The 17,121-nt window shown below is 47.6% G+C and overlaps 1 protein-coding gene across 4 annotated transcripts in view; it reads right to left on the minus strand.

The window, feature by feature from the left end:
• The window catches only part of TRPC7 (transient receptor potential cation channel subfamily C member 7), a 127,065-nt gene that overhangs the window by 3,245 nt on the left and 106,699 nt on the right, over positions 1–17,121 (minus strand). For 3 of the 4 annotated variants that reach the window (XM_074313553.1, XM_074313552.1, XM_019740210.2), the window contains 3 exons: positions 12,877–13,072; positions 7,648–7,869; positions 6,964–7,044 (listed from right to left, as the gene is read on the minus strand). In XM_074313553.1, coding sequence (XP_074169654.1) covers positions 6,964–7,044; positions 7,648–7,869; positions 12,877–13,072 — 499 coding nt within the window. The remainder of the gene's footprint in view (positions 1–6,963; positions 7,045–7,647; positions 7,870–12,876; positions 13,073–17,121) is intronic. The other variant, XM_074313551.1, reaches the window with a different exon arrangement.

Here is a 17,121-nt window from a genome sequence, read left to right on the forward strand (position 1 = left end):
GCTGTGAGTCCTCTCACACCTGGTGCCTCGCTTCTGAGGGGTGCCCTGCCTGCTGGGGAAACCTGGGCCCGTCTCTCTGTTTAAGCTCTCCCCCAGGATTCAGTACCACCTGACTCTGGGATGTAAGAATAGGACACTCAATGGCAAGAGGCTGAGCCAAGGAGGAAGCATCATCTAGGATCCACAGGCGCTACTTAAAGGTCCGAGGCCTGAGCCAACCCTGCCCTTCTTTGTGACCTCTGCCAGGCATGTCTTCTCCCGGGGCTGCAACTCTGAAATACTTTCTTCTAATTCAACAACTGATGTGATCAGGAGGGAGCATTGAAGCCTTAGCAGGCCAGCCCAGCCCAGGCAGAGCTGCCTCCCTATGAGCCGCTGTGCCTGAGTGGAGATGCACTTAGTACAGAGGCAGGACCAGGCTGGGAGGACAGGCTGGAAAGTTTCTGCCCAGATGCAGAAAGAGATACTGCTGGGCCTCGCAAGTTTTGCCAAGATGCCACTTTGCTGAAACCGCACATGCCTGGCTCTGCACCCCCGGGCATGGTGCAGGAGAGGATTTTGGCCTGCAGGCTCATTTATGATGCAGACACTGGATTCTTTAAGCAAGCAGGCATGAACAAACACAGGAGACACCAAGAATAGGGCCAAGTGTAAGAAAGACCACAGGGGGTGAACTTTGGATTTTGCCAGCGAGTTATTCCAGGGTTCCTGTGAAATCACAGGATTTAAAAACATTCTGGCAGCTGAGACTTCTGAATCTTGCAAGAGATGAGCAGCAAGGCAAAGAGGGAGGGATTCCCTGCTCATTGGTCATCCCTTCCTGTGACCTGCTCACCTGAGGACTGAGGGCACAGGGGCAGTATTTTCTAGATCGAAGGACCTGAATTCTGTCCCCAGCTTCGCTGTGGGATGTCAAGCAGGCTGCTGAGTTCACTCTGATGACATGGATTCGGGAAAAGCTTCTTGCAAGTAAAAGAGGTGAACTGCTGGGATGCAGAGAGCTGGAGGATTTAACTCATTATTGTCATCAAATGGTGGTTCTCTCAATGCCCTTGATGGGGAAGACCTGGCGGAGGACGTGTCACCCACCCCCTGGAGGACGTGTCACCCGGCCCCTGGAGGACGTGTCACCCACCCCCTGGAGGACGTGTCACCTGGCCCCTGGAGGACGTGTCACCCACCCCCTGGAGGACGTGTCACCTGGCCCCTGGAGGACGTGTCACCCGGCCCCTGGAGGACGTGTCACCTGGCCCCTGGAGGACATGTCACCTGGCCCCTGGAGGACGTGTCACCCGCCCCATGGAGGACGTGTCACCTGGCCCCGTGGAGGATGTGTCACCCACCCCCTGGAGGACGTGTCACCCGCCCCTGGAGAACGTGTCACCTGGCCCCATGATTCCAAGGCTTGGACAAAACCTGGCATAAGCTCTTCACCGTCAGCTCTGGGTCAGCCCGTGTAAGCCGGTGCTGAGCCTCCTCGGCCTGCGGTGGGCTGGCCGTCCCCTTGGCTCTGTGGTTTGAGTTGTGACCGAAGTTTATGCTAAACAGTTAATTAGCAAGTTATCTTCCCACTGCTCCTTCTCAGAGAGGCCTGAGTCTTGTCATGTTGGTGGTAAATTGCAGTGCTAGATTTCTCATTGACAGTCTTCCAGTCAATAAGGTGGGCCATCTAAGTTATAAGAATATCTGCCTTTCCATGGGGCTCATTCATGCTCTTTCTACCTTGAATTGGAGAAACCAAACCAAGCCAAAGCTTGTCCTGAACCAGTTCTCATGGGAAGAAAAACACAAAGAAAAACAAAACCCACAGCCTAGATACCCAAGTACATAACATCGTTACTGAATAAGGAATGCAGAAGTATTCTTCCACTGCAGACTTTCAGGCCCATGCAAGTTAAGGGGATCTGGTTAAAGTTTGTTGACTTTCAAGAAAAACCACAAGAATCAAGTGTTCTTCAGTTTCTGGACCCGTCAACTAGAGAGCGTTTATGGTGTCAAATTCTAAGCCAAAGATGGGAAGTGAAGAGGTCCGTTTCCTGTGACGGTGCTGAGTGGAATCCTTTCATAGTTACGACAGCAATCCTAGCCCTTCTGGCTTGGTGTGCACGCTGTGTTTTAGCACAACATGATCAAACTGACTATTTTAAAAGATTCCAGGGTATGTGCTTATGATTAATACAAAACGTGGCCCTCATACTCCACTTGTTTTGCATAGGTGAAACCCTGCTCACTAGCCTCCTTCAATGCAGGTAGCTCCCTGGGAGGAAGGGAGAGAGGGTGAAAAAAAAGCAAAGCGAGGGTACTGAGGACGCCTGCAGGCCAGGAGCTGTGGGAACCTCCTTGGCCAAATGACCTCATTGAATAATCCCAGAAACCTGGTGAGGTGGAGGTTGTCATCCCCATTTACAGGGGAGGACACTGAGGCTCAGAGAGCAAGGTGACTTCTCCAAGGTCACACAGCTGGGACGTGGGAGATCTGGGATTAACCAAAATAGAAACCAAGCCTCAGAAAAAGGTTAAATGCAAGATGGTTTAGGGGATAAGATGCAGGAAACCGGCTCCCATTGGTCAAATGGGGTTTGGGCTGTTTCTGGGTACCTATTTGTCCTTGATAAAAAAACACACCACAAAGTCTTTTATGCAGGAGGAAACCTCAGCCAGATTTTAGAGGATGGATGGCTTTGTTCAGTTGTTACCCCGTGGGGAAGATGGGCACTGGTATGTCATTGTCACACAAGCTCACAGCCTACTCTTGGCCACTGGTGTGCTTGACCTGAGCTAGGGTGTCTGCAGACCTGCGTCTCAAAGTGTAGAAAAACAAAGATTTGCTTTTAAGTCTCTCAACACACATTAGGATTATAGAAGCTTCCTATGAGCCCTGTAACCAGACAGGGACCCTTTCACCTTCCTCCCAACCCCCAGTTCACTCCCAGGAGTGACAGGCACCTTAAAGGAGAACAGTGTGACCGTCTGTCAGTTGCTTAGAAACTGTGTCCTGATGGCGTCCCCTCTGGCACATGCATGTTAGACACCTTGGAATCTGCGGGAGCAAGATGCCAGTCTTATCCCCAGAAAGTCTGAAATGGTTAGAAAACGCCCAGAAGTTCTATTTAAGATGGATGCTACAAGAAGGTCTCTGTTTCCAGAAAAGTGGACATCAAAAGCCTCCCTTCCTTCACTATGTGGGGGAAAGCGTGTTCCTTTGCGATGAGTTGGAGGTAGCTCCTTGCTGCCTTCCCTAGAGTTCTGTCACTTCATGAAGATAATAAACTTTGCCCAAGTGTCCACGTCTTCACTGGTGGCAGCTGGGCCCCCCCTGCCCATGCATTAGCAGGTGCTGGAGGTGAGTATATTTAGTGGTAATACTCAGGCAAAAGAATGAATGCTGAGGCACACAGTGTGTAAGAATGGTCGTGACACGGAGACCTAAATCTGGGGGAAGAAGGCACACAGTTCCTCCTGCCCACTGGACCCCGAGCTGCTGCTGGTGAAGGGAAAATAGGTCTTTCTATGGAAGAGACAACCCTCTCTGTGTAGCCAGAGCAGCTGAAGACACAGACAAGGAAGAGAACACACACGGTTTGTTGAAGTTGGCAGATGAAGTAGAATCCAGAGGAAACAATGTGGCCACCTGGGAAAACAGAAATTGAGGAACATTTGGAAGTATAGACCAAATGGATCTCAGGACAAGTGATGTGTTAAATTGGGTTTATCAGACACCAGAATAGAAGAATGCAGCACTGGCAAGTTATCTGTCCTATTTGATCTCTAGAGAAAAGGCCATCGAGAAGGTGAAGAAGAGGACTCCCCACTGGGTTTTGGGGAATGGATTGTATCATACAGGTTGGGGCTTATTTGAATGATGGTCTGTGCCTGGATTCTGTGGTTCATTTGGGATGTGTCTTGTTTGCTGTGCCCAGAAAGGAAACATACCTTTCCGAGAGTGAGTATATGGGGTCAGTACACACCCCAACAAATTGACACACTGGATCTTGGACCAGGTCATGGGGCAGCTTTTATAGGAGGCACACTTGGGCCACCTCACCTGTGTCATGGTTTTGTTCCACTGTTTAGTCCCATGTCCACAGAACCCAGGTTGGATAAAACATTGCAAAGGCAAGGAACCAGTTTTGTGAAAAACAATTCAGATTCCCGGAAGCCTAAAAGCAAAGCACAGAGAGCCTCTGATGTCTGATGGAGCTGCCTTCCCTTACAAAGGAGAGCCCCCCAAAACAAAGGATCCACAGCTTAAAATAAGCACCCAAAGCACAAAGGTTGAACAGTCAAGCAGATCTACCAAAGAGACACAAAGGAAAAAAGCTTAAAAACCACGTATGTATGAACAGTAGGGCCTTTGTCCTGTGGGGAACGTCACAGTACTTCTCAGAACCATGGCAGTGTCAGAGGCCTTTGTACGCAGTGAGATGGCAGCTCTGGGTGCAGCCTGGGTATAAGAAAGAGGGAGGGAATTGGGCTCCTCCTGGTCCCTGCACATTTGGAAGTCACTTTGGGAGGAAAGCAATGCAGCTGGGAAGGCCATCCGTGGGCCCAAGAAAGCAGATGAGCCATTGTCAGGTCCTTGCTCAAACCCTTCACTCCGCTTCAGCAAAAGTATCTCCTCCTGCTCCTGGCCCCCTCCCATCAGACTGCTAAGGGGCAGATAGATCTCTTCCGAGGAACTGAGACACAGGCTTAGGGCAGGTTCCAGGGAAGGCTCTGGTGCTGCCCTGTGAAGATGAATGATGGACCAGTGCCCTGGCAGCTTGTGGGCTAGAAGATGGTGCCCTTCTGAGTCAGACCTTAGTCAACCAGCTGTGTGACCATCGCCCCTGAGCCTCAGTTCTCTCATCTGTTAAATGGGGTTAAAGATACTCCATCTCTCACAGGAATACGGAGAGGTAGCACCAGGGCTAGTGTCTAGGCTGCTCCCAGCTGTCCTTTTGTGTCATCTCAAGGTCCACTCCTGTTTGAGTGGACAAAGGCTCGGGAAGATGCCTCGACCTCCCTGAGCAGGGCTGAGCAAAGAGCACATGTGCAAATGTAAGATGCTCTCTGCTCTGTTTCATGTCCTCTGATGCCTGTGGTTCAGTTTTCCTTCCCTCTTTTCTGTGACAACTGTTTGAATAAGTGGCTCCAGGAGTTTCATGGTGGATTCACAAAATACAGGGTGAGCAAGCTTTCCAAGGTCATTAATAGCCTAGAGCTGCAAACCAACCAACCTCTGTAATCAAAGATGGAAGGCTGCCAGGACTCAACCAGTGATGATGGAAGACAGAAGTGGGATGGCCCTGAGACTGCTCTTGCAACGGGTCTTGCTTGGATAGGAGTCATTCTGGGGCCAGGGCATTCACCACGTAATGAGTCTTCCTCTAGCTCAGCAGCTGATTCTGCTCAAAATCCCGGAGAGATTTGGCCCTAACCCTCTAGGGTTGTTGAACTTTTCAGTGACACAGGTCATCTAAACTTCTGAGCAGCTGAGAAATAAAAATCCTTCTACTGACCAAAGGAATTATCCTGTAAAATAACTCAAAGCAGATCAAATGAGTCAGGCCCAATTTTGTGCATGATTAAAGACAAGTTTCCACTGTGCCAATTTTTAGCCCGTGTCATCTAATAATACTAGAAGTACTTTGAGGGATGAGCCATTTCTTAATTGTACACTTAAATCCTCCTAACTGCACAGCTGGCTCCTGAAATACAGACGGAGATTCAATTAGAGACCTGTGTCTGGAAGATGCTGTCTTATTGCTCCCTCTGGGGTGGTGGCACTAGGAACACAGCACCTTGGCCCACAGGAACACTCAGAAGAGCTTCAGATTTACAGCTGATAAAAAACGATCAGCGTGGATAAAACTGCTGATCACTGGGAAGGAGAAGGCAGAAAAAGAATGGCCGGCACTTTTATAATCAATAGCCTGTAGTTACCATTTATCACTGGCTCGTGGGCTGATTCAAACTGATACAGAGATTTGCCATTATTTTCCAAAAGCAATGCAAGGACTGCAAGCATGAAAGGTCGTCTTCTGATTTTTATGACAGACTTTGGAGGCTGGCAGTCTAAGGTCAGCTACTCACTGAAGACACCAATAGCCAGCTGGTTGCTTAAGACCAATACCCGGGAGTCAGGCTGCCTCTCCCTACCCCATGCCTGTTGGTGCACCTCAGGCTCTATGTCCAGAATCTGTCTGCTTTTCTGCATCACTATACTCACACCCCAACCCAAGCCACCATCCCTTGCACCTGGATGACTGTCACGTTCTCCTCACCGGTCTCCCTGCTTCCACTCTTGTTCCCAGCAGTCTCCTGTCATTATAGCAGTTCGGTGGTCTTCTTAAAGCACACATAACATTGTATCGTCTTCTCCCTCCCCAAAGTTAAACTCCTCCCACGGCCTTCCTCAATAACGTCCAGTAAAACCTGCATCCTGACCTTGGTCTGGTCCCCTGCTTCCTCCTCTGACCTCATCTCCCTCCTCTCTCCCTTCCTGGCTGGGCTCCAGCAGCTCGACCTGCCAAGCTTCCCTCTGGCTTTTGCTGATGCTTTTCCTCTGCCAGGAAGGCCCCACATGCTGTCTCCTCCTCATCCATGAGGCCTTAGCTAACTCTCCTTTCCTTGAAGGGGCCTCCTCTGATAATCATATGTAAGCAGGGGCTCCCTATTTTTTCCTCCATTTTTGCACCCTATTGTTTTCTTCTTGGCACTTTTATCAGTTTGAAGGTATATCTTCACTTGCGTGTTAACCTGTTCATTGTCTCTCTCCTTCAGTGGACTGGAGGTGCCACTGGGATGGGAACCATGTCTTCACCCCCAGCACGCAGCACAATAGCTGGCATTTAGTAGGCACTCAACACACAGTTTTTGAGGAAAGAATGAGCTATGTTCTGGGGGATGACACAACCATGTGACTGAATCTGTGTCTTAGTGGAGTCCACTTCTGCCCCTGCCTGAGAAACAAGTGGTTACCTGGTATCTGGTGGGTTTGCTGAAGGTGTTATTTGCTGTCAGGTTTTCAGAATTCCTCATGCCAGCCTGGTAGCGAGTCTTCTGGAGAAAGATACACACATACACAATACATAATACATACATACGTACATGGTAGGGCTTGACTAGCACCCACATGTCTCTAAAAAGAGGACACTTGGAAGATCGATACACCCACTGCTGCTTGGCTTCCTACAGTGTTTCTGGGGACTTTAGTTCTGTAGGATGTCAACAGGTGACAGGATATTGTTTGGTCAACTTTGGAAAGCACTGGGTTAAACTTATCTGGGTATCTTTCCTCCCCGACTCCTCAGGAGGTTTTAATATGCTAATAAACACTGAGACTCTGCAGGAGGAGCTGATAACAGGCAGGGAACCCTTCTTCCCAGAGATCATTCTCCAGTCACATTCTGGGAAAAGCTATCCCACTCCTGGTTCCACGGGGGCCGGGGCTGAACCCCCAGCACTGCACCTCTGCAAGGAGCCGCAACGAGTGGGGGAGCCACCACAGGCAGCTTTGGGATGTGCCCCTTTTTTCTGAAAAGCGTCGGGCCCTCCCGGTGCCTGGCTACCCTGGTGTCCGGGGTCCCCCTCAGAATCAAGCACACACAACTCCCTCCTCCCCCTCCGCTGCCTTCTTAGCCCCATAAAGACCATGCTACCTACCCTGAATTTGGAATTTAGCATGCCCATTTCAAGGTCGTTTTCACAGCTTTTGGCCTTAGATTTGCAGAGTTTTATGAGGCACATCTTGATTCTCATTATGAGATAATAAAATGATTTAGGACTTGGTACTAGATTAAAAGGAGCAGGTAGAGTTCTTCCTTCATCAAAATAAGACAGCCAGAGTTTGGCTCGGGCAAATTTCCACTCCACGTCCGCGTCCTCCTGTGGAACAGGGAGCAATGACACACCATCAGAGGCCGCGATTTAGCCACCGAGCTGAGTCTGAGCAGCAGGGGTGCAGCCTGCAAACACCGGGATGCAGACTCTAAACTGGACTCTGCCTGATACTCTCTTTCGCGTCAGAGGCGCGGTGGGGAGTTGGCTCTCGCTGAAACCATTCGTGTGCGGTTAGCTGGCCCTCTAGATTGCCGCCTGACTTCTTAGGTTCATTGCTGCAATCTGCCAGTTCATCCTCCCTGTGTCTCCACTGTATATTGTCACCAACATCCTCCCCTTGCCACTTACCAAAGGACTTTCCTCACTGCCACTTAATCTTGTTTCCCATTCACATCCACAGCCCTGCGAACTGAGTCACCACCCACCCCCAGCATCGAGAAGTTAACCTGTGAGACCACCGCTGCCCCACAGAAACATAATGGACGCTGCGAAGGGGAACCACAAAGGGAAACTTACATTTTCTAGTGGCCACATTATAAAAAGTAAGATGGAACAGGTAAATTAGTTTCAGTGATACATTTTATTGAATCCTGTAGACCCAAAATGTTATCATTTCAACATGTAATCATGATAAAAATTATTAATGAGATAGCTCACGTTTTTTTCCATACTGAGTCTTCAGAATCGGCGTGCATTTTATACTTAGAGCACGACTCAATCTGGGATCGCCACATTTCAAGTACGCGGGAGGTACATGTGGGGAGTGGCTACCAGACTGGACACCACAATGGATTTCTTATTAGAAAGTGTATTTCTTGTTGGTCAGAGTGCCGCTAGGGAAGATGCTAAGAGATTCTGCAGATGTAATTCAAGGGGAACAAACCTGACTGCAGTTCGTCCGGCCATGCTCTCTTCCTTGGCGGTGATAGTCGGTTGAAACCCCATATCTGTTACTTCTGACTTGTGTCAGTGCCAGAATGCTGAGAGGTAGCAGGTGTGTGTGTGTGTGTGTGTGTGTTTTCTGTAGGCAGGCTCCTTGGGCCTCTGCCCTAGGAGGGTGATTTCAGGCCAGGACAGGCATGGGGTTTGGCCTCACAACCCCTACTAGCTGTGTGACTTTAGGCACAGGCCTGGGGCTTGCTCCTCTGAACATAGAGATGCTGCTGCGTCCCTCACATCGTGCTGAGATGGGCATTAATACGTGCTCCACGGGTGGTGTGTTCCTGTACGCACAGACAGTAGCTAGACGTGAGGGACTGTGAACCCAGCAAGCACCCTCGTGGGGCTGCAAGGATGAACCACGAAATATAAGGTCATTGCCATCAGGCTCGATTATGCTGTTTGCTTTTGCTGACACTCCACCAGCACCTGGCCAGTCTATGGGACATCCAATACGGGATTTTTGGACTGGAAGCTTTGTGAGGGCAGGGGTCACTCCTGGTCCAACAGAGAGGTGTGACAGGGACCTGAGAGGAAGGAGGTGTAGCGGTGAGAGCACGGGCTCTGGAGCCTGCCTGGGTTCATATCCTGGCTCTGTTCGTACTAGCTGTGTAACCATGGCAGACGATTTAGCTGCTCTGGACCTCAGTTTCCTCATCTATAAAATGAGGATGATAATACCTACGTCGTAGGTTATTGTGAGAATTAAAGGCAATAATGCATGAAAAATAGTTAGTTTCAGATACTTAGTAAACCCTCAGTTAATGTTATTTTTATCTCCATAGCTTAACACAGTGCCTAGTGTTCAACCTTAGTCATTCAGCAAACGTTTATTGAGCACTTACAATGTGCCTGGCATGTGCTACATAGGCACTGGGAAGGACAGTCCATGGCCTTGAGGGACACACAGGCTGGCCGGTCATATGAGTGTGTTAAAAAACACATCAGCTAGTCTTTTACCTAGAGCTGTGCTGAGAGCCGTGGGAGGCTCTGGGTGCTCAGGCCCCTGGCCTGGCCGGGGGTCAGGGAAGGCTGCCCCAGGGGCTGGTGTTGGAGCTGAGATCCCAGGGCTGAGGACTTCTCAACCAGGTCAAGTGTGGGGGGTGGAGAAGAGTGGGAGTCAGTTAGCGGAAGAGGCAGTGAGAAGTGTAAACCATCCTTTTGAGAAAGTTGACAGTAAAGGGCAGGAGAGAAAGAGGTTGAGAGCTGGAAAGTGAGATTGCGGGAGGATTTTTTTGTAGTTACTTTTTAAGATCAAGAGACATTTAAATGCTGACAGGAAGGACTAGCTAGAGGGGGAGACAGTGGTGATGCTGGCGGAATAGGGATAAGGGCGGCTTCTGAGGCAGCGAGAGGGCAGGGAGCCAGGCTGCGTGGGCAGGGCAGCTCGGATGGAGAAGGAGGGCAGTGGGGGATGGCAGGTGCCGGGGCAGGCGGGTCTGTGGGTGTGTGTGGTTCTCAAGATCTGGTGACTGAATAAATCAGTGTTCTCGTGGAGGACTTTACAAGTACGCACATCATCAAAGTTCAGTGTGACGCAGAGAAGCCCAGAGCCCAGAGGGGAGGTGCGGGCTGCACTGTGCTCTCTCTGTCTCAGGACACAATTGCTGTGGTGAGATAACTGGGCATCGAAAGCCACGGGCATCTCTCGTATTGGTGATGCAGGCTTTACATGCCATATAAATTTGGACCAAAGCATAATGTGCTTGTCAGGATGGGGCCAGACATCCTAGGTGAATGGTACGGAGACCCACAGATTGTCCAAGCACCATCTGTTTTCTCTTACACATGGGGAAACCGAGGCCTAGAAGGCAGGGAGGGCTAGTTAGCAATAGCTCTCCACATAGGTGACCAAATATGGATAGCACTTTAAAGAAATGTGCGTGTCTAGCATCAGAGTGCTGCATTTTCTTGGGAGGTGGTGAGGGTGGGAATGGGGGCTAAGGCCTCACGGCCTAGCTCACTTCTGCCCCTCACCTTTTGCCACTTTTCTTTGGACAATCTGCTCTCTTGCAGTGCCGAATAGACTACACTGTTTCGCCCCTCCCTGCCTTGGCACATGTTTCTACTGTTTAGAATATTCTTTTCAGGGGGTATTATAGACCAAATGTGCCCTCCTAAAATTCGTATGTTGAAGCCCTAACCCCCAGTATCTTAGAATGTGACTGCCCTGGGCAATTGGGCCTTTAAAGAGGTAATGAAAGGTATTAATAAATGAGGTCATAAGGGTGGGGCCTTAATCCAACGTGATTGGTGTCGTTATAAGGAGAGGAAAGGGCACCAAGGATGCATGTGTACAGAGGAAAGCCCATGTGAGGACACAGCGAGAAGGGGGCCATGTGCAAGCCATGCAGAGAGGCCTCAGGAGAAGCTGACCTGCTGACACCTTGATCTCGGACTTGCAGCCTCCAGAACTGTGAGAACATAACTCTCTGTTGTCTAAGCCGCCCACTCTGTGGTATTTTGTTGTGGCAGACCTAGCAAACTAAAACATGGAGGTCTTTGTTTTTTTTTTCTCCTATGTGAAAACACAAATAATATGTGAATACACAAATAATTGTTTCTTATAAAAGATTAAAGTCACCAAATATGTGTGAATGTCCCCTTTCTAATCTTCTCTCTCTTTTCACTCCATTCCCCAGAGAATGCCCAGGCTCAAGGGTGTGGTACCTTTTCTCTACTTTCTCTTTCTGTATATTCATATTTACATTATGTAAATAAGATTTGCTTCTATTTTTCTACAACTTGTATTCTTTTCACTTAACATTTACAGGGATTTTGCTATGTCAGCACAAAAAACATGTTTCTCATGATATATACAGTATTATGTAGAGTATTCTAAAGTCTATACTATATCACAGTTTATTTAAACAGTCTGATATGGATGAGCTACCTCCAAGTGTTTCCTTTAATGAACAACTGTGTAAATTCATATTTCTGCATGGATCTATTACTAGAATTGCAATTGTTGTGTCAAAGGGTTAGTGCGTTTTATTTTGTTTTAATTTTTAGTTTTTGATTTAATTTTATTATGAGCAAAACAATAAGATGATTTCTAAAGCATAAAAAGATGTAAATAGAAAAGCGTTCTAACCCCATCTCTCAACAGGCGCCCCTGCTGTGTGTTTCTTGTGTACCCTTTCAGAGGTTTTCTTTTTTTATCAAATGCTTATACAATCCAAAATGCAGTCCCTTTTCTTCCCCTGACACGAGAGAGTGCACTATCCACATTGTTCTGCAACTTGATTTTTTTCAGTTAACACTGTAACAGAAAGTCTTTCCAAATCAGCATATAGATACGATCTTCATCCTTGTTTAAAGCTGCACAGTATCCTACTGTTCAGATGCATCATAATCTATTTAACTAGATTCCTGTTAATGCTCATTTATTTTGCTTTTAATTTCTTGCTGTGCCAAACAAGGTTTCAATAGCTTAAGGCTTGTGCATTTTAGATTTTGATAAATTGCCTCCTGACACTGTCTCGACTCTCTTCTCTGTTTGGCAGATCTGTATTAGTCTTTGAATGGCCTTGAAGCATCACTTCTGTCAGCTTCCTCCCCCCATAGCCAATCATAGTCTCTGCTTTGCACTTGCTGCACCTGGGGGGACTTCTCTGGGTGCGCGGGACCCAGAGCATCGCCATTTGTTGACTGACGTGTCCTTTTTTCTGAGTGGACTGAGTTCTTTGAGGGCACGGACCATGTCTTAGTCACTTCTACATCACCTGTGCTTAGCACAGGCTTTGCATACAGTAGCTATGTCTGAAATACATGTGAGAGGCAGGAGGGAATGTGGGCTGAAAGGTACAGTCCTCCTGATTTGCCATGCGTCACCTGCATGCTGTCCTGAGGACACAGGCAGAAGAGGCAAGATGCCTGGCCCCGATCCTTTCTGCCCTTGTTGGGCCGTGTGCTGTGTGCTGCTCGCTCTGCCGTGTGGCAGGTTGACTGGAAGTGCTTCTTGGAGCAATCCAGGAAGGGAGCCTGTTGTTTGCTGTTCTGGCTTCCAATGTCACACAACACCTGGCTTCTAACAGCATTACCGTCATGGCCGAAGACGGCCGTTGAAATTAGACCAAGGGGGAGAGAGTGTTTTCCATCAACTTGCCTTACCTCAATTTCCTGATACGAGTTGTTGATCATGGCGATCAGCATGTTGAGCAGCACCACCACCATGGTGACGTTATAAACGCCGTACAGGACGTAGCCGATGTTCTCGATGAACTTGTGGTCGTACTTCAGCACCACCGAGATCACTTCCGACAAGCCGAAGATGGACCAGAATAAGGTTTTGAAACTTTCTTCCACCCTACAAGGAAACACGCAGTCGTCTCAGGCAGCTGGCCTCAGCTGACACTTGTCACAGGGAAGTTGCCATTCCCCAGACGTCAGTGGTTACCCTGGGGTGGGGCTGGGGCTGCCTGGTGGTGCCTGTATCCTGAAACAGTGAGACATTCAGATTTCTAAGGCGACTTTGAAAGAGCATGAGGAAGGACAGGCTCTTTCTTTTTCCATTTGATTCATTTATTGGGACTCCTGGCTGTGGTTTCGTTTTTATCTTGTAATGAATTAAAAATTTAAAACTCAACACTGGGGCAAATGCTTGTTCTTATATGTTAGTAGCTTCTCAGAAGCACTCTCTTCCTTCGCTATTTTCTTGCGTCTCTTCTCAGACTACCTAGCCCCACGTGGAGGGGAAGAGGATGGTGTTCTCTGATGGACACTGGTGCCTGGGGCTTGCTTGGCACTTGGCACAGAGCAACTCAAGCCTCGTGACCACCTCTGAGGTGGGCTTGCTTATTACCTCCATTTTACAGAGGAAAGCACTCCTGCTCAGAGCTTTAGGTGCCCTTCCCAGTAGCACTCAGCTGGAAAGAGAGGTACAAATCCAGGCATGTCTGAGGTTTTCAAAAGTGTGGATTTCTAACCACTACGCTTACTAACCCCTGGCTCTGAGGAGTGAGGCCAGCCTCATATACCAAGTCCTCTAAACTGGGGTTGAATTATCATGAATGAGAGTCGTGAGTTTAGCGTGTCCGTGTTGTTCAGATTAACCAGGTGCCTGCCCAAACCCCATCTGCAGCTCACTCACGGTAAACATAGCACGTGCTTTGAGGGAAGTCCCGGGAAGGTCTGGCTTTTAGGACGCTGCTCTTTGGCACTGTCCTATGAGACTATGCAGTTACCAAAATACACTGGTTTGAAGAGTAAGATCCAGGCACATTTCACACTCTGTGCTTTGTGGCTCTGACCCTATATCTGGTTTTTTACATAGAATTCAAACAGAATGCTGGATTTTGGTTGGGTGGTTCAGATATACACATACTCATATGCCCACAAACGCTCACACATGGGAGAGCTGAAAATACACGTGTATCAGATACATGTGTATCTGATAATATCTGAATGGTTAAGTGGTTCTTTTAGTTTGCATCCCGAGTTTTGGTACTTTTACGAGAAATCACTTTCTTTTTTCTCTTTAACATTTCAGATTTTCAACACTCACCCACAAATGGCCAGGATTAGCTAGAGCTCAAAAAAAAAAAAAAATCAGCATTTCTTAAGGATTGGTATTTATTTGACATGATGTACAAAAATACTAGTATTTGTCACTTTGGCTAAAAATTTCACTGACTTGCGTGCATTTTCAGCTCTCCCATGTGTGAGCACGTGTGGGCGTATGTGTATGTGTGTGTCTAGCCAGTTGTTTGGTTCATTTTCTATGCATCCCAGCCGGAAAGCTGGAAGTTGAAGTGGGGTTTTGTGGCTATTATTTGTTTTTGGTTTGTTTTCAAACTATGAGTTTGGAATATTTAATTCCTTTCAGTTTTAGCAAGAGGGAATTTCGCTGGGGGTTTGGAAGTAACCACTGGGTACCCCGCCATTATTTCAGCTTCAGTTCCTGATGCTATTTCTAGAAAGGGGGACAACTGTTTCCTCATGCCAGATGCAGCTTCCATTTGTATAACAAAGATGGGGGCATGGTTCACTGCGGGTATTGTCTTCCATCAAGAAGCAATCTTTCAGTTATCCCCCTAGTGGAAGGGAGCAGTGGCAGACAGAATCCCACACCACTGGATGAGCCCCAAATCCCAAACTGGAAGCAGACGGCAGGATGTGATCTCTCTGACAATTTCCCCCCTCCTAGTGGGATCAGATGAAAATCGAAGGACAATCTGTCAGCCGGAGGGGCTGGGCAGATAGGAACTGGTCCAGGATTATGCACTTACCATGAACAACCTAAGAAATGGGTAATCCATGCGACTGAGGAGCATTTTATAGAAATTCGTCTTCTCTTTCTTAGCTTGGAAAACCCCACAAACCTTTGGCTGACACAAATGAAGCAAGCAATTATAGAACACATCCAGGGAAACCTTCAGAATTTTGATGAGGAAAAATGGCCTAGATTCAGCAGGTATTTTTTTGTCTCATTTGCGTCTTGCTATGAATTTTGCCACTAAGCTCTGATTTATCCTTGGTGTTTCAGTTAGGCATTCTGTGTCAATAATGGGAAGGAGGCAGAGCTGGCCCATTAAGCAGTATGTGTTCCAGTAAAAGAATATTTACAGATCCCTAAGCCTGCACCTTTGCCCCCTCTCTTCCACACCCTCCCCACTCCCCTGCTGAGGCTTGCAATGATGAGCTGCTCAGTTTGTTGTCTGGCTGCTACACAGTCTTTACACGTGTTTCTGTAGCTTAAGGATCAGCCTCTGGACTTGAATTTGGCCATGGCCTCCAGGAGTATCCAATTATAAGAGGCCCAGACTCCCTGGGATTGCCAGAGTGAAAGGGGCTGCCTCCAGGGCAATAACTCTGAGCACCTGATGGCAGGAGGGGGTCTTAGCCAAACTGTGCATTTTTAACAGTCTCTTCCAGGCTCTTTGGGAGGACCTATAGCCCTTGCTTCTCTTAACTGGGGGCAAAATGAATTGTGGTGAGAAAGACCTCCTTTAAAGAAAAGCCGGGTCCGTTGGCTTGAATCATCCAAAATGGCTTCAGCACTGGGGTCTCTTAGGTCTTTCATTTTGTATCCATACCCCTTCACGTGAACAGTTAGTGGACTAATGAAATAGAGTAATTTTGTTGTCATGCCTCGGAGGGGACCTTACAGGCTGAGTTATGCCCAATTAGCTGGGCTCAGTGGTAAGCAATTCAATCTTTTATCCATAGCTCAAACCATATAACAAAATAAATTCTGAATGGAATTGAAGAGTTCAATGTTTAAAAATTACATGATCAAAAAACTAGAATACAATATTGGTATTTATATACTCTCGGTCTGGGACAGGTTTCAGAAACTACAAAGGGGAAGATTTGCCCACATAAAACATTACTTGTACTCGTATACATCAAAAACGTAAGTAAAAATATAAGACAAAGGACTAATGGAGGAAAGAATTTGTATCTGCAACCCATTTGACAACTGATGATGTCTTCCTTACATAAGGGGCTCTTATAAATCATACGAAAATGACAAACATTCTAGTAGAAAGAAAAAAGGGGGAAAATCTTCCATGAAAACTTGATATTTTTTATGGTGACAAGAGCTCCACAATTAACTTGCTATGCCACGCTCAGGGCATCTTCTGGTTTAATATAGCAGGAAATAAATGAAACTTGTCCTCACTGCCCTGAGTGGGAAAAGACTTGTGTTACCTTGACCTTGGAAACCTATAATAATATATTCTCAGAGAGAAGGCTGGCCTTGAATATCAGTCAGTAGTACATTACTAATTTCAAGAGCTTGGGCACTGGAGCTAGCCCCCATGTCTGGTGAGGTTATGCTCTCTGAGTCATGTACTAATCATCACCAACAATTTTCACGAGCTACGGGACCCAGGGCATGGGGCAGAAGACCAGTCGCTGTGGAGGTCTGGGGTTGTCTTTCAAGAAGAAAGTATCTTGCACTTGGCTTCCTTGATATTCACTATGAAGCCACTTGTCTTGCAAAAAGCCCCACTGTCAACTAGCTGATCTCAAGGCTCAATTGGGGGTTCTTGACAGACAGGGATGGCGGCCACTGGTTCCACATGCTCCTCCCACACACTCTGGCTAGCTACAGAGTTTGTCACAGATTCCCTCAGTTGTGTCAATCACAGGAATCTTCAGAGAAGGCTGAGGGAGTAAGAACAGCAAAGGTGCATAACTGGTGCTAAGTCCCAGCTATACCATGGAGTGGCTGTGTGAGCTTGGGCACGATACAAAACCTGTGTGTCTCAGTTCACTCATCTATGAAAGGGAGAGTTATTATTAAGTTACTATGGAGATTGAATGAGCAACCTATGTGGAGTATCTAGTAGCCCAATAAATGGTAGCTATGATTTTTATTCATTTGTTTATTTGCCAAATAGTCACTGG

This window comes from Rhinolophus sinicus, linkage group LG10 (assembly GCF_036562045.2).
Source record: "Rhinolophus sinicus isolate RSC01 linkage group LG10, ASM3656204v1, whole genome shotgun sequence".
In the NCBI taxonomy this organism is placed as follows: domain Eukaryota; kingdom Metazoa; phylum Chordata; class Mammalia; order Chiroptera; family Rhinolophidae; genus Rhinolophus; species Rhinolophus sinicus.